The following is a 16,012-nucleotide window of genomic DNA, read 5'->3' as shown; positions in this document are numbered from 1 at the left end:
GGGAGCTCTACCCCTTGTGGGTGGGAGTGAAAAGTGATACAGCCACTTTGGGGTTAAAAAAAAAAAAAAAAAAAAGGCAGTATCTAGTGAAGGTTAATATGTGTTGGCTATGACCCAACAATTCCGATCCTGAATCCCGCACTAGGACACCAGGGCATGGGCAAGCAGAAGACTGCTCGGGGTAGCGGAGTTTAAAAGAAAAACGAAATAAGCCAAGTGGTCTTCAACAGAAGGATGGCCAACCAAGAGAGGCACTTCATGCAGTGAAGGACTATATATATGAAAACGGAGACCAGAGTTTGGTAGAATCTCAAACAAATGGGGTCTAACTAGTATGCCAACCGTGAGCCTAGTCATAAAACGTTTAACATGTGTGAGACATGTATACATACATTTCTATACACTTAGGATACTTCCTAAGCAGCTTTCATATACATTGCTTTTAACATAGATATATTTCACACGAATGAGTAGATAATATATAATGTGCAGCATAACTTTACATTATGTATTATTTGTGTGTCTATATATTATAAAGAAATGCATGAGAATGGTTATCACAAAATGTACAGGAGTGGCTGGGAAGGGATAACACAGAAGAGGAGAAACCAAGAATTTGGTAACATTTTATTTTTTCACTTGTATGGTGGCTACACGGTATTCACTACATTACTCTTTATACCTATGTAAAATATTGCAAATGGAATTTTAAAGAGAAGTACATAGAAATATTTACATTCTAGTAGAAGAGCTGGCTCACTGTCAAACAGCATGAAATAATTTACAAAACGCAGTAAGTGACAAATCTCTTATTTGAACTGATTTCATTCAAAGAATGGAAAAGTGAAATTAAATGTTCTTCTTTCAATAAACATTAACAACACAGATTTTATTTTCATGTCAGAAAAAATATTAACTGCTCCTAAATAAAATTTACATGTGAACTTAACACCAAAAAGGCTTATCAGTATACCAACTCAGGAAAATTGAAATTAAAAACAGGGTGTAAAAGACAGGAGGGAAATTGTATGTTAGCAGGATAATAGACAAGAAACAGGAGTTTGAGACAGGCGAGGGACAGGCCAGAACAAAACAGCAGTGACCCTGCAACACGGAAGCCAGAAAAGGCTGCCAAACATGCAAACATACAACATGAGAAAAGGCAGTTACACAATTCTGGTTATGGACTAAAATGATTTTATCGAACAATATTCTCTCACTTTAAAATTAAGACTGATGCTTGCTGGCTTCCGTACAGAATGAGTCACTGGGTTAAATCTGCAGGCAAATTTGTGGGAGAGAAGTGCTGGCCTTTCTCCAAGTACAGCGATAGTGGCGTCCACTCTGCTGTAACTGGACACCCCTCCTCCACCATCCCCAGCCCCATTTCACTCGTGAACCCTAAACTAGAGCACAGAAAGCATCTAGGACAGATGACCACAGTCACATTGCACCCAGAACGACCAGGCAAGCCACCTGGATCTCACAGAGGGTCAAGGCATAGCCCAGACCCTGCAAACGATTTCAGTTAACTATTTTTAAAAAGATTTACTCACCAAGTGAGCTCAAAATTTCCTTTGAGTCTAACAGGTTATCTACAGTAAATTTGTCTTCATGCGTCATCAATCTAATCAGAACTAAATTATAGTCAGTGATTTGCCATTAAAAGATAACCATATCAGCCCAAAGTAACCAAGATACATCCCTGAAAAACAAACCAAATGCCTGAAGCACCCAACAGCAGGAAAATAAATAAAATTTTAAAATGATGACTAACAAGAAAATATCACCTTGGCTCCCAGCACTACCAGAAGAGAAGAAAGTCAAAAGGTGAAAGCTCTGGGCTCCAGAATATACCCTCACAGAGGCACACGGGGAAGAAAAGGAAGAAATGAACATCCTAAGCTCTAGTCCTCTAATAAAATGGCCCGAACTGCAGGACAGAACCAGACGTGTGTCCCCCCAGACAGACAGAGACCCATGCATGCAGTGCTAAGTGGACCTTGGTCAGCAGACACCAAAAACACATGTCTCCCAACAGAGAGATGGCTGAGGCTTTCCCCAAAGACTTGGGTAAATTGTAGACAGGTTTTATGTACACACAAGTTTCATTTAGGGAATTGAAAAAAGAAAAATTGTCTCTTGGTACAGAATGAAGTCATCAAACCACTTAGGAGATGCAGAAGTATCCAAGTCACAAACTAAGTTGCATATTTTCATATTAAAAACAGTGTGTTGGAAGAGCATCAAAAGACTAAAATGTATCTGAGCTCCAGTAAAATAAAACAGTGTTACAGACCTCAGAGGGATTAGAGAATAAATGAGTAACTTGAAGGCTGATAAGCAACTGGGATACTTACACCCCCAGAGGGAAACAGAAATGTGTCAAGTAGTACTCAAGGCCACAGTATAAAAACAACCTCTAGAACATCCATTTTATTTAAAACATAGATGCTACAGAATATAAAATAACAAAAATGATTTTTTCCCAGTATATCATCTAAAAATTTCAAGCATGCAACAAATGGCCTGCTCTATATCCTTATATTCTCCAAAGTTTTATACCCATCCTTAGATTAGAAGTACTTTAATGAAAACACCTTAGAAACAGGAAGGCATATAAAATTGGTTTTAGGGCTATCACAACTCTGAAAGGAGAGAATAATTCTTCTCATTTGAGGAGATCGAGATTAGAGATTTTGAGTGACTTATCACAGGGTTTTCGTAAATAGATAATGAATCAGGTCAAGAGACTCTCCCAAACTACACTGCATTTCCAGAGGAAAAAAAGTTTATTCTACTGGGACTGGAGAGCTCAGGGGTTAATCTCTGATACTAACTAAAAATAAGGTGGATGGCCCACATGAGCCTTCATCAGAGTTACTCCATTGGTAATTAGCTGAAAATGAAAACCTCTCATTTTCTAGTAATCTCTCAGAGATACAGGACTGTAAAATAAGACTGAAATATAAATCTTCCCTTTCATTTCCTAAGCCCAATACAGGTTAACATGTTTGGTCTTTTAAAGATGTATTCAAGAATTCCCTCAGAACACTTTTTAGTATTTGGTATATGATTTGGCCAAATGGACAAACTGTTGTTCCAGTGAACCCAAAATAATGCGCAGTTCTTGTAGTGGAAGCATTACGGCCTTCCTATCTTGTCATTTTAGGATGACTAAGGCAGGACTAAGCAAATGGCCCTAACTGATAGTGGGTTAAAGAAAGGGAATTTCACCAAGGCCTCTTCATTCAAGGCAGCCAGGAATCAATCAGCAGTGTATTGTATGCGTTAGTTACTAAGTAGTCTCAGAGACACTGCAAGGAGAAAGAAAACATTTTCTAAATGATTAATACCCATCAAATGAAACTTATACATGAATATGTATACATTTTACAGGTAGTGTATGAATGCATTTAATTCTATTAATACATAAGAGGAGCCAGAATAAATACGGCTCCTGTGGACAAACTCTTACTATTAAATTTCAAAATCTACTGTTGGAGACTTTGAGAGAAGTGGCTAAGACTTCGTAAGTAGTTGTCTATCAATAGTTTTGAGTATGTACAGGGCTGATTAAATAAAACCTAATTGGTGTTACATAATCTGAAGCTTCAAATTAAAGGAGGAAATAGTGTTCTACAGTGACACCTACCGGTAAAGTGCCATAGGAGCCGAACGATCCTATTAAACAGATGTTACATCCCTGTAGCATGTTAGAAGGTACAGGGAAAGACTGAACGATACAAAAGGGAAAAGGGAAACAAACAAAAGCATTCACACACCAGTGTCTGTGTGCTACAAAATAAGCCCAAAAGTACATCATGATTTTCAAATCAATAAATCTGAAAGTGGTTTGTTTCCTCTGGCCCCAATTGGCCATACAAATCAAATTTTTTTATATGCAAGTTAAAGAAAGGTAAGATGTCCAATTGACTCATGTTTCTTTTATATTTTAAACAGTAAAACGTGAATAAGGTAAAATTGAGCTCTGCAAGAAACTAGAAATTTTACCACTTTTCAATTTAAATTGACTAAAATGAAAAGCAGGCACTTGCTTTAAAAATCTAAGTGTTACATAAATCCCCAGAGTTTCAGTTTCCAAACAACGCTTTTCAACAAAATGACCACCAAGATAAACAAAAGGCCAAATAACCACCTTTTCCCTAAAATGCATGCTTCAAGGGACTGCGTCCTTTTTACCCCATACTTTTATAAAACGATTGAAGCAATAATGTTTAAAGTGACCAATACCATCATCAGCTTCAGACTCTCAATCTAAAATATCTCAAAAAACTTACAATTTGAGACCATGTACTTCTCAAACTAAGATTTTCAAATGTACTATTTCCAATGTAATTTTAGCCAAAGAAAATTTAATTGGTGATATGACAAAAGCATACTTTTCCTAAATATCTAGCTGTAGTGTGCCAGAGAGCTAGAAGGAAACTTAAGAAATAATCTACTTCGACTCCAAGACTCTCACAAAATCTTACAAATTAGACAACCTAAAATGCAAGTATGATGGTACAATGGATGCACGACAGAAAACCTGGGTTGTAGTCTTGGATCTTCCATTAACTACGTGGGTTTCCAAGACTTACACAGTCTTTAATGAACTAGACAACCTTTCTGGACATTAGTTTCCTCATCTATAAGATCAGAGGAGGGAAGCAAATGGGCCTCCCACTAATGCCACTGCTAAAATGTCTTCAGTTCCATGATTTCCCAGCAGACAGGAATGGTTTGGCCATCGATGTCTATACTTCAATGACTCAATAAACAGCAACAAGAGAAGTTGGCTTTATCTTTCAGGTATATCCTTCTACACGCAAACAATATTAAATAGAATCACTGTCACAGTGCCGCATAACTGTTCATGACGGAAAGAATCTTCATTTCCATCTCCAGTGCCTTCTACCTGGCACACAGTCAGAACTCAATATTCACTGAAAAAAAACAACCGTGGAAAAACAATACTCATTATGTAACATGGAAGACTTCAATACCAACTCTTTAAATGCTTTGGGGTTTTTTGTTTTGTTTTGTTAATACAGGTGCTTTTTTAATATATATTCTCTTTTACACATGTCTGTTGCATGACAATTAAGGAATCAATGTGTAAAATGCTTAAAAGGCTGTAGATCTTCAAATATGGACAGAGCTTGCTCTAAAATGCCTGAATATGAAAGTCAGAATACATTCATTTAGGTCATAACATTTCCTACATTTATTACCTGCCTGTTAAAACTGGTTCAGTTATTGAATCACTGGGGGTGGCAACACAATACGTACACATTTCCTAATACTTATTCTTACCAATAACAGGCCATACAAAGTGGCTTCTGCAGATGCAATCAGTCCTCTCATGATCGAAAAGGATAAGATGAAACAAAGATGTGCTTCACTTGTAAACAGCTACAGAAAACTTGAAAACAATGAACATCAAAGCCTTGTTCACCAGCTTTCTGTGGGTGCTTAACCCGCATACTGTCTCTTCTCATTTAGAAGCTATAAAAAATGCAGCCAGATCTGCCTGAGTCAGTTCATCTCCTCATCTGCCTGTTTAAGTCATCTACTGGTATTTAAGGACTAGTGACAAAGGAAGGCAAACATTTTATGTTAAAGGTGAATTGATAGGCTCACTTTGAACTTCAAACTTTTTCCATTGACAATACAAATATTGGTTCTCAGAATGTAAATTTGTGCAATGATGTTAACTGCACTACTTTCACCATTTAAATGTATTCATTCATTCACTAATCAAGTATTTATTGAGCACCTACTAAGGGCCAGGGTCATTCTAGGAGTTGTGAACAGGAGTGAACAAGAGGAAGAAGTAAGGCAGGAAGACAATACACACAAAAATAAATAAGTAGGATAATTTTAGATACTGATAAGTGCTATAAACCAATAGTTCTTTGTAGCAGGGCTATGGTTATCTGCTTTATTTTCCGGGTAAGTATAAATACAGTACATGCAGACCTCAGGAAACAAAAGGAGTCTAAATCATTTCAAATGATCACTTTAAAAAAGAAAGTTTACACTCACATTCAGCACACATGTGTACAGCAGTTCCAATACCCTATGAGTCAAAGGAAGTATAAAAGAAACAGAGAACCACTGAAATATGAGATGAAACAGATTTAAAACATATGCTCTCTCTCTTTGCCGGGTAAGTACATGGAGGAGAAAGGTGAATATCCAATAGATTTTTTTTTTTTAAGAAAAGACAGTAATAGAGAAGCTTGCCCAGTATTCTATAGTATTCTGTGATACTTTAAAGGCAATTACAACGCATGTTATGAAAGCTACATAAAGGCAAAAATATTTAAAATAATTTCCAAGAACATTCAGATCACTCCCCGCACACACACCCCACTCCGCATACATTATCCTTTGACCTGCTCTTAAAAGCGGCTGATCTGGCAGGAACTTATTTTCTCCGACTCAGGCTCATTCTAAACTCCCCAAAATATGAAAGGAAAAGGTAAAACCGCTTCTCTTACTCCCATCTTCAATCTCAGGGAAAGCCAAGAAAGTCTCGCTCAGTAACCTGCATCTCCGCTGCGCCCTGCAGGTGAGGGACCAGCCGAGAAGGGGCTCCCCGGCGTGACAGACCCGAGGCCGCGGACCCCGCTGCACGGGCCCCTCCAGCCCGTCTGCCAGGCCCACCAAACGCGGCCTCCGCCCGCGCCAAGAGGAGGAACCACACAGAGGATGGAGGAGACGCGCGGCGGGACCTGCGGAGACGGGACCTGGGGAGACGGGACCGCGTCGCCCGCCGCCCGGACCCCAACCCCGGGCCCCAGACCCCCTCCCAGAGTGCCTCTGACCTCTCCGGGCCCCCGGGCTGCTGCTGCCGCCACTGCTGCTGCCGGAGCCGCTGCTGCTGCTGCTGCTGCTGTTGCTGTTGCCGCCGCCGCCCTTGGCATTCTTGCGCGGGGCCATGTCGCGCACCGCTGGAGCAGGCGAGGGGTGGGGACTGCCTCAGTGCGTAGGCGACACCGGGCCTCCGGGACCGCTGACCGCGGCGGGCGCTGCAGCGGGTGCGGGCCGCGGCTCAGGCAGCAGCGCCTGCGTTCAGCACCTCCCGCCGCGCCTCCGAGGACTTTCGCCCGCGAGCCGGCTGCGCGCGCCCAGCCCTCGCGAGCGCCGAGCCTGCGATGCCTCCAGAGGCGGGAGCGCGCGGCTAGCCCGCCCTCTCGGCCACGCCCCTTCCCGGCCGAGCCCGCCTCCTGGATCCCCCACGGCCCGCAGAAGGCTGAGTGACGGCGTCCGAACCAACCACAAGGGCTTCTACGAGGGGGTGGAGCTCGGCCACGGTTCTCCGCCTCCTGCAGACTTGGGGCTGTTCTACCGCGACGCAGCCGCCGGTGAGAGCGAGCCGCTTTCGGCTTTCCAATCTGTCCCAGTCCTTTGGAACGTGGCAAACGTGGGAGCCGAGAGGGTTCTCGCGAGCGTTGGAGGACCCCGCACGATCGGGATGGGGCGGGGCGCGGGGGCGGGGCGGGCGGACACGTGTGCAGAGTCCTGCCTGAGCGCGCCGCCTCTTGGCCCTTTCCTGGGGGTTTCGTCCGCGTGCCACTTCCCTGTGCGCAGAATTCAGTCCCTCTTCTTGCGAAAGAGATGTGCTTCTTGTTGGTGTTACTATTAAGACATTCCTGGAACGGTGATGTTAGGAGTAGTTCAATGCTTAAGCCACACGTAGTTGGTCGACTAGGTTTTAAAGCACGACTTCATTTCGTTTGTGCCATCAATATTTCCAGAGAATCTTTGTTAAGAGGTGCAAATGTAAACGCAAAACAAAAAGTTCATTTTCTTGTCCTGGAGGACACCCTGTAACTGAAATCGCCCTCTGCGGAGCTGTGTCTCCACGCCTCTTTCTCTGATGCTCCCACCGTGGGTGCCCTGTGTAGTCGCAGTTTCTGAACCTGTGCTTCCTCTGAATTCTGCACGTGATCTGAAAAATCCTTGGACCGGTGGATGAACCAGACAGGGATTTGAAGTCAGGGACGTCATTTTCATCTTTGTGTCCCTCACTGCCAACACAGTGCTTGGTGCCTAACAAACGAGCAAGAAATGTTTGTTGATTTGATACATTTCTGGCAACTTCTTAAGACCTTCCCCCAATTCTTGACCGCGTTTCAGAGCACCTCCTGGGAATGTCTGCAAGAGGGCACAGGACCCAGAGACAGTGGTTGCCCTGTGACATCTTGTTTTATTCCTCTTCTCCAGCTGTCCCATCCCCCATTGCCAGATCCCTGGACGTACCCACCTCTTCTGCTGTGAATGGTCAGCCGGATGCTGCTGGGCACTGCCTCGTGATGCACAGAAGCCCACTGACAGTGGGTCGTGTTGCATGATGGAAAGAAAGGCTCTCCTTTATGTGAAATAATGTTACATAGTTACCAAGATAAAGCAGGAGCAGGGAAGCAGCTCTTTGTTTTTATCTTATAACATCTTCTGCCTCCACACATCTTTTCTCCATCCTGGCCATCATATTATTTCAATGGTGGGCGGAGAAGAGGACCTGAGCTAAAAGATAAATGTAAGTGATAGTACTTAACATAAAATAATAATGAGAGCTAAGTGGAGAAAAAACATGCTCAAGATATTTGAATTCTTAAGTTCTCACAAAACCCTGTTATTGTGTCTATTCTTAGGGATGAGGTTAAACAAAGTAATCTGACTCCAGAATTGATGGTCTAAATTTTCTTTCCAGGATAAGGTTAGGGTTTGAGCAAAGAATGTCTAACCTGACTGCTTCTTCTCCTAGCAGGTGTCTCCCTGGAGTCTCATTGGTCCTGCCTGTGAACATAGGTCTGAAGCCTGATGGTGGGTGCCTAGCAAAGTCCACCTCCTTGAGGAAATCAAGTTTCTTTGATAACTAACTCCAAAATGCCATGAAGTGATGTTTTGGTTCTTCATTTCCAAAAAACAAATCTAGTAACATTGAGGAGGTACACTGCTATGTATGGTAATCAGTACCAAGCCAAAACAGAGGCACAGGAAGTTAGGGGTTACCTGACTTCCTCCTTGTACCACAAAGAAACAGCTAAAATAACACTTATACATTCAGTGTATAACTGAATAATAAAGTATAATAAAGTATTGTATAACACAATAAAGTTGACAACAATCTTTATGGCATCAGATACTCTTGACTATGTATACAATTTAGTTTCAGGGACAAAATTTCCCCAAGCTATGAATCAATATTATACATTTTACATCTGTTTACGCTTCCCTCTTCGTGAGCATTAAAAACACAAAGCTTACCTTGGATGCATAAACTTCTTCACATAGGTCCTTTACTTAGCAGGGAAGTTAGAGAGTCAGAGTATCTTTGAAATTACACAAAAGGTCAAATATCGCTTGTTAGCCTAACCTCATTTCTGTGATTTCTGAGTAAGTTATGATTGAACCCTTGGTGAAGCAATGTGAAAAGGACCACAAAGACAAAACTTAACTAGGACAATGTGTTAAAATACTAATTTAATAGAGCTTTTGAACTGGGCCAAATGTGCCTTTCAGATATTTCCATAAACTTTCCATTGGCTTCACTGGGATTTGCAAGTGAGAACTTGAGGACAAGATTTGTCCTAGTTTTTTTTTTTCTTTTCCCCTTGTGTTGACCCTTCATAACCTCCAGTCAAATGCTTTCCAAATTAGATATTTCTGGACTTAATTATACCTACTAGAACACTTTTAAAGTTGCATTTTAACCTGCTTCCTAGAAAGTGCTTCTCATTTACATGCAGTCTTCTTAATGTAAAATGTTATTATTGCAAACTGAAAATGAGTATTTCCTCATCTTTATTTACCATAGTCAATATGGCCACAATGGCAAAAAAAAAAAAAAAATTTCAACTGGTTGTATGTTTTCATTCGATTGTATGTTTTCATTTTACATTAATGTTGCAGTGAAGGCTACCCTGGTAAGTACAAGAGCACTTTTAAGGTATTCTGTACTCGAAGCGTTCTCAAAGCAATTATTCCTGTGTGAGTTATATCTCAACCAGTAAATGAATGTCATTTTAACCAAACAGCTTGACTTTATATTACCATCGAAAACATAACCCTGGCTGGTATCTACATTGTAAATATATAGAGTGAATTTATATGAGCAGAAGTGATTTTAAATCTGGTCAAATAGAATCAGAAATATTGTGTTGTAATATGAAAAAATAATCTCAAAACACTAGCTAGCTGTCATTTTTCTTTTCTCATTCCAATTATTTACATTTAAAAAAAAATCAGGATTGGTGCTTTTTAGTGCCAAATTTCCTTCCTAATAAATAGCATTTAACTAATGGTTATTGCTAGGTCTTAAATTTTTTAGTATAGGGAACTGATAGAATTGATTCTTTTTAAGTCTCAAACTTAATACCAGAAAAAACCTTAAGCAGGGAGAAAAAGTCAAATAATTAGAATAACAACTGATTATAGGTATGGCAATTCTGTGGAATATAAATGAAATATTAATGTGATTTAGGAATCTTTAGAAAGTAATCAGAAAAGAAAAAGATGTGGAGGAATCTCAAGAATTCAGTTGTTTAAAGGATAATAATTTTACTTAAATTATATTTGCCTTAAGGATCTAGTGTGTGTGTGTGTGTGTGTGTGTGTGTGTGTGTGTGTGTGTGTGTAAAGTAATAATTTCTATGTCTTTTATGAAAACAACCATTCTTTTTAGGTGGAAACACATCCCTGATCCAGATAAAAGTATCCTGAAACCAGTTTCTAGGATCCTCCAGTTTAAGTCTAAACACATAAAGCAGATGTATTTGCCTTGCAACAAATAGTTTTACTACATTCTGCAAAATTGAATCCATTAGTAAACTTGATTCCTTCGCAGTTGATGAGAAATCGTACATACCCTACATAACTTAGTATTGATTCAGCCCTTTTTGCACTATCATTTGACTTGAATCTGTTCTGCAGTTTCATAAGCACATGACAAATATTACTGAGCCCATACCAAAAAATAAAAAATCTTAAGAGACTTTGCCAATGAACTTGCTAGCATGGAAAATAGGGAGGGTCTCCTTGTATAATGGCAACAGGCCTAAAGACCACTGCTAATATATTTGAAATTCTAAATGTTTCTTTCCTTTAAGAAGTACAATATTCATTACTTTTAAAAATTGTGTAGTGTTGTATTGTTGTATTGTTGTATTGCTATAAACTGGTTGTCCTGAATATTTCATAATTCTTCATGGAAATGTTACAATGCTGATTTCATCACTTGATGAAGTCATTTCTCTGTTGGTGGGTCCCTTTGAGCCGGAGACAGATACCAACACCCTAGATCATCACTGAAGCTACGCGTCCCAGCACCAGAGAGCCTATTAATCCACAAAATCTCTGTGGAAATCATTTCTAAGCAACTGTCTCACAAATGATATGATTCTATTTTCTCTACTTCTTTTTGGTATCCACACTGCGCTTAGTCTCTCTAGCACCAACACAAAAGAAGAATTGAGGAATGCAGCTGCCAAAAGGTATCCTCAGAGAAGCAATTGTGTAAAAATGCAGAAGTGGTGAGTGTTCAGACCTATCCCAAGAGATTGTTTTTTAAAAAATGCACTCATTCCAAATTCCAGAAAACTGAAATCAAATGTGAAAGGCTTGCTATTATGCTTGGGCTTGTGCAAAAGTAAACTAAGCCATAAACAATGTTTTTAGGAAACTACGTGCAGGCTACAGACGAGGGTGAAGACTGCCAACAGCCTCATCTATGTATGTCCGGTGCACTTGGCGGTGTCCGGCACAGAGGGGGTATTCGTAAATGTTTTCACCTTAGGCTCTTTGCACTTACACTTCCTCTGCCTGGTGAATGCTTTCGCCAGGCAGTCCAGTGAGTCACAGGACTCGTCACCCTGTCAGTATATCCCCAAGCCTTTCCGTGCCTCTCAAGCTGAAGTGTTCTGGGTGAACACTCTATGCATAGGTTTGAAATGCTTAGCCATTAAACTGGGAAGCTCCTTGTACCAGGTCTGACAATTAAGTTTTCTATAACTTAATTGTTATAACCATGTTGCTAATCTTTTTGATATCAGAGGGATTATTCATTAAGAATTTGTACCAACTGGACAAAGAGTTAACCAAGTTTATTATTTGGAAGTGCTGAAAAGGCTGCGTGAAAAAGTTAGCCTGAACTTTTCGCCAACAATTCATGGCTCTTGCATCACAACAATGCACCAGCTCACACGGCACTGTCTGTGAGGGAGTTTTCAGCCAGTAAACAAATAACTGTATTGGAACATCCTCCCTACTCACCTGATCTGGCCCCCAATGACTTCTTTCTTTACCAGAAAATAAAGGAAATATTGAAAGGAAAACATTTTGATGACATTCAGGACATCAAGTGTAATATGACGACAGCTCTGATGGCCATTTCAGAAAGAGAGTTCCAAAATTGCTTTGAAGAGTGGACTAGGTGCTGGCATCAGTGCATAGCTTCCCAAGGGGAGAACTTCGAAGGTGACCATAGTGATATTCAGCAATGAGGTATGTAGCGCTTTTTCTTGGATTAGTTCTCGAACTTAATTGACTGACCTTATATTTGTAAGGTAAGGGCTTATATTTGATAGTAATGCAAAAATAAAGAGAAAAGAAATAGAAAAAAAAGAAATAGAAAATCAATGTGTTTCTGACAAAAGGGGAGATCTTTTCAAGTAGCCCACAACTTAAAATTTTAATTATTTTCTTAAAAATAGGACGAGATAACCATTTAACATTTTTCCCGTCATAGAACTTAACCCGTGAGTAGCTAAAGTAAGAAATTAAAAAGCAAGCACAGGAAGAGAAGGAACCACTGTATGCATCTTTGCTGTAATCAGTTGGGAAATATGGCAGCCTGCGGTAGAGCAGGACATTCCATGCATACCTACTTAAGATGTGACATCTGACCAATTATAAACAGATTAAACCAACAACTGTCTACCATTAGAATCTCAAAATAGCGGTATAACTTCCAAATCAGATCAGCACGGGACAGAGAAGAGAATCTGTAAATGATATAAAAATAGGATGAGAAAGAAAAGTTAATCTTATTAGCTAGGTATGCCTGGGTCTTTTTTTGTTGTTATTCTGTTTTTGGTTTTTTTTTCTATTTCCAACTTAGGAGATGTTGGGCCTAACACCAGAATTGTACTCAATATTATTATTTTTAGTTAGTTGGACCTGTGTGCCGGTACATTAAGAATTTGATAAATTTCACATAGGTCATTGTATACTGTCAACTCAAGTTTCATCTTATCCTTAAAAAATAAAGAAAAAGAAAAAGAAAGCCAAGTCTCAAGGATCATTTTAAATATTAAAGACGTATAACTGAACTCATTAGACTTCAAATTCAGGTTCTCAGAAGGAGCAGATCTTATGAGCAACTCTCACTGAATTATTCTTATTCATGTCCAGTTCCCGTTTGTGTCTACAGTATGACACATGACAGAGGCAATTAGAGGAGGGTGACCATCATTACCGAGCACTGTGATGTGTTCCTTACTCTTTTATCATTGCCTCTAATCATCAAGGAAAAATGTGTGAGGTACCTCTGTGCCCCCCTTCTGCTATTCTCTCATGACTTTCCCCCTTGAAAACTCCCCATTTCACCCCTGTACATTGTTGGGCACAAAGGATGAGGGGAGAATGCAGAGTGTGGATGCCTGCTGGCCCCTTCTTCCCCGGCCCTTTCTCCCTGGTCTGTCAACAATGCAAGCCTAAATAATTTCAGCTTGGGAGATAATTTGGACTGAGACCTAAAAACATTTCCCATGGCTGAGGCTTAGAAAGCAGGTGAAAAGTCCTAGAGTTGTTGGGAAGACTCTGCACCAGTCAACAGAATGCCCTCCTTCCTCCCATCGCCATACTTAGTTAGGACTCTCAGTGAAAATGCAAGCTGTGAGGGTGGAAGAATGGCAGATTCAGCATGACTGGCAAAAACTTGGCCTGCCTTTGGCCCTGACCCCACAGAATAACAAATCTGCAAATAAATAAGGCACCATGCCAGGGATCCCAGCCAAAACAATTTACTTTTGGGAGTTGGGGGTGGGAAGACCTTGCCAACAGGCAAGAGTGCAGGGCCTGCAAGGGAAGCATGACTGGCACAAACCATCTCTGTGGAGACCACGGCTTTCCCCAAGACAAGCACAGTGATCCTCTCGGAAGTGCTCACTCCAGACTCAGTTATTCCAGCAGGAGTAGAGTGGGGTCCCTTGCAGTTGCTACCATCAGCAGATTATAATCCGATGTTAATATAGTTAGGGGAACAACTCCATGTTACCCCTCTGTTCCCATCTCAGCACTCACCACAGGGCCCTACATAGAATAGGCTGGCCCGTGATCACTACTGGCTAATGGACTAACCCTTTGTGATACCAAAAGATTGCCTGACCCAAAAACATTACCAGTCCGCAAGGCCATGTTCTGGGGCTGTTCTGAATGCTCTCCAGTTGTTTCCCAGATGGCCAAAAGCTGAAGCAAGAACCAAGAGAGGGAAGTGACATTTCCCCACCTTCCTTGGTATTGGTCCTGTGATGGTGACTGAGTTGGCTTCCCCACACGTCTGACCCTCCCCTGCCATGTGTTTACTTCCTTGTCGCTAACTTATCCCACACAGGCAGCCCCAATACAGTATGAAGAACTGTAAGGAAGGACTCCAGAGGTCCATGACTCAGTCTGTGGCTCTTTGGGCTGCTGCCTCTATCCTCTATCGATCCCTTTCTTCTAAAGTAACAGGGAACAGAACCAGAGCACTGCAGAGAGACAGCTCCACAGCAGCCATCCCTCTCCCGCACTTAGGAATCTTGGTGTCCAAGGTCCCTCTCTTCTCCGCCCCCTTCTCTCCACACTCTCCTCTAGGGTGATCTGGAAAGCTTTGGAAGAATGGGGAGTGGTGCTTTCTACAACACCTAAGGGAACTTTGTTGGCTGCCTGGTCACCAGAGAATGCACTCGCTGTGTCACCCTTCATTTTGAATCAGGTGCTTCCTTGCCTCAGATCCACACTTTATTTTTAAAACTGTATGATCCAGAAAATATTTGGACATTTACTAGGCGAACGCATGCTTCATGTTGTGTTTTCCCCTGCAGTTCTTGAGATGTTGGCAGTGTTTACTATGTAGACATGACAATATTGTCTGGGCCCTTGTCTTTCAGTGTCATGATCTTTATGAGAGCTAGTTTTGATGGGAGCGGGGAGGGGGGCAATATATGGCATCTGATGATCTGAATGGAGGAAGGAACTATTAATAGAACAAAGGGTGAAGACAGAAGAGGTACAAAACACTATTTTTTTAAAAACCAGCTGCGACTATTTCCCTATTCTTACCTAAATTAGCCATCCAATTATTTGCCTACCCTTAGATTATATTCTGATAAGGACTATATATTTTTTAAAAGCACTATTCAGATAATTTGATCAAATTCCCACATACAAAAACTAAGGGAAACCTTATTTCACATAATTCAACTAACATTTCCTATCTTCTGGCTTATAACTTTAGCATTGTTGCCTTTTAAAAATTTTGTCCTTGATATTTACATGATTATAATAAGCTTTTTCAGCATCTCCACTACAGTTTTTTTATATATGAGTTAAGGCTGTTCCAGACTATAGATGAGATTTCTCTTAATTTCTTAATTCTTATGTAATAACGTCTGCCGTAACTATTTCCAAGGAAACTGGAAATCTATATTAATCTGTAATCATGGAACATTAGCAGTTCTATTCAAATTTTAGTGCACACCCACCAAATTTTCACCTTGTGAAATGACTCATTTTCTGTACACTTTATTGCTGAGATTGTATAATTAAAGCAATGCTAACTAATCCCAATTAAATGCTGAAACCTCAAGATAAACTAGGCAGGTGTGCGCAAGACCCTTTCATATTCAAACACTTCAGAAACACACAGGTATAACTATTTCCTGATTGGGATAAAAAATGTACAGCTCCTGAAGGCACTTGAGTGACAGGGGAAAAGACCACTTAACTAGGAGTGTCT

General features: G+C 40.7%; 1 protein-coding gene across 9 annotated transcripts in view; it reads right to left on the bottom strand.

The window, feature by feature from the left end:
• ASPH (aspartate beta-hydroxylase) overlaps nucleotides 1-7,198 on the bottom strand; it is a 196,459-nt gene extending 189,261 nt beyond the window's left edge. For 5 of the 9 annotated variants that reach the window (XM_074318811.1, XM_074318813.1, XM_074318816.1 and 2 more), the window contains exon 1: nucleotides 6,837-6,970. In XM_074318811.1, coding sequence (XP_074174912.1) covers nucleotides 6,837-6,951 — 115 coding nt within the window. In that variant the 5' untranslated portion in view covers nucleotides 6,952-6,970. Of the gene's footprint in view, nucleotides 1-6,836 lie in introns of all 9 variants that reach the window. The other 4 variants (XM_074318815.1, XM_019752429.2, XM_019752426.2 and 1 more) reach the window with 4 other exon arrangements.
• Between the last annotated feature and the right edge of the window lie 8,814 nt (nucleotides 7,199-16,012).

The sequence above is a fragment of the Rhinolophus sinicus genome, linkage group LG14 (genome assembly GCF_036562045.2).
Source record: "Rhinolophus sinicus isolate RSC01 linkage group LG14, ASM3656204v1, whole genome shotgun sequence".
Lineage (NCBI taxonomy): Eukaryota > Metazoa > Chordata > Mammalia > Chiroptera > Rhinolophidae > Rhinolophus > Rhinolophus sinicus.
Note: the sequence above shows the minus strand (reverse complement) of the source record. Positions and strands in the feature narration are given on the sequence as shown.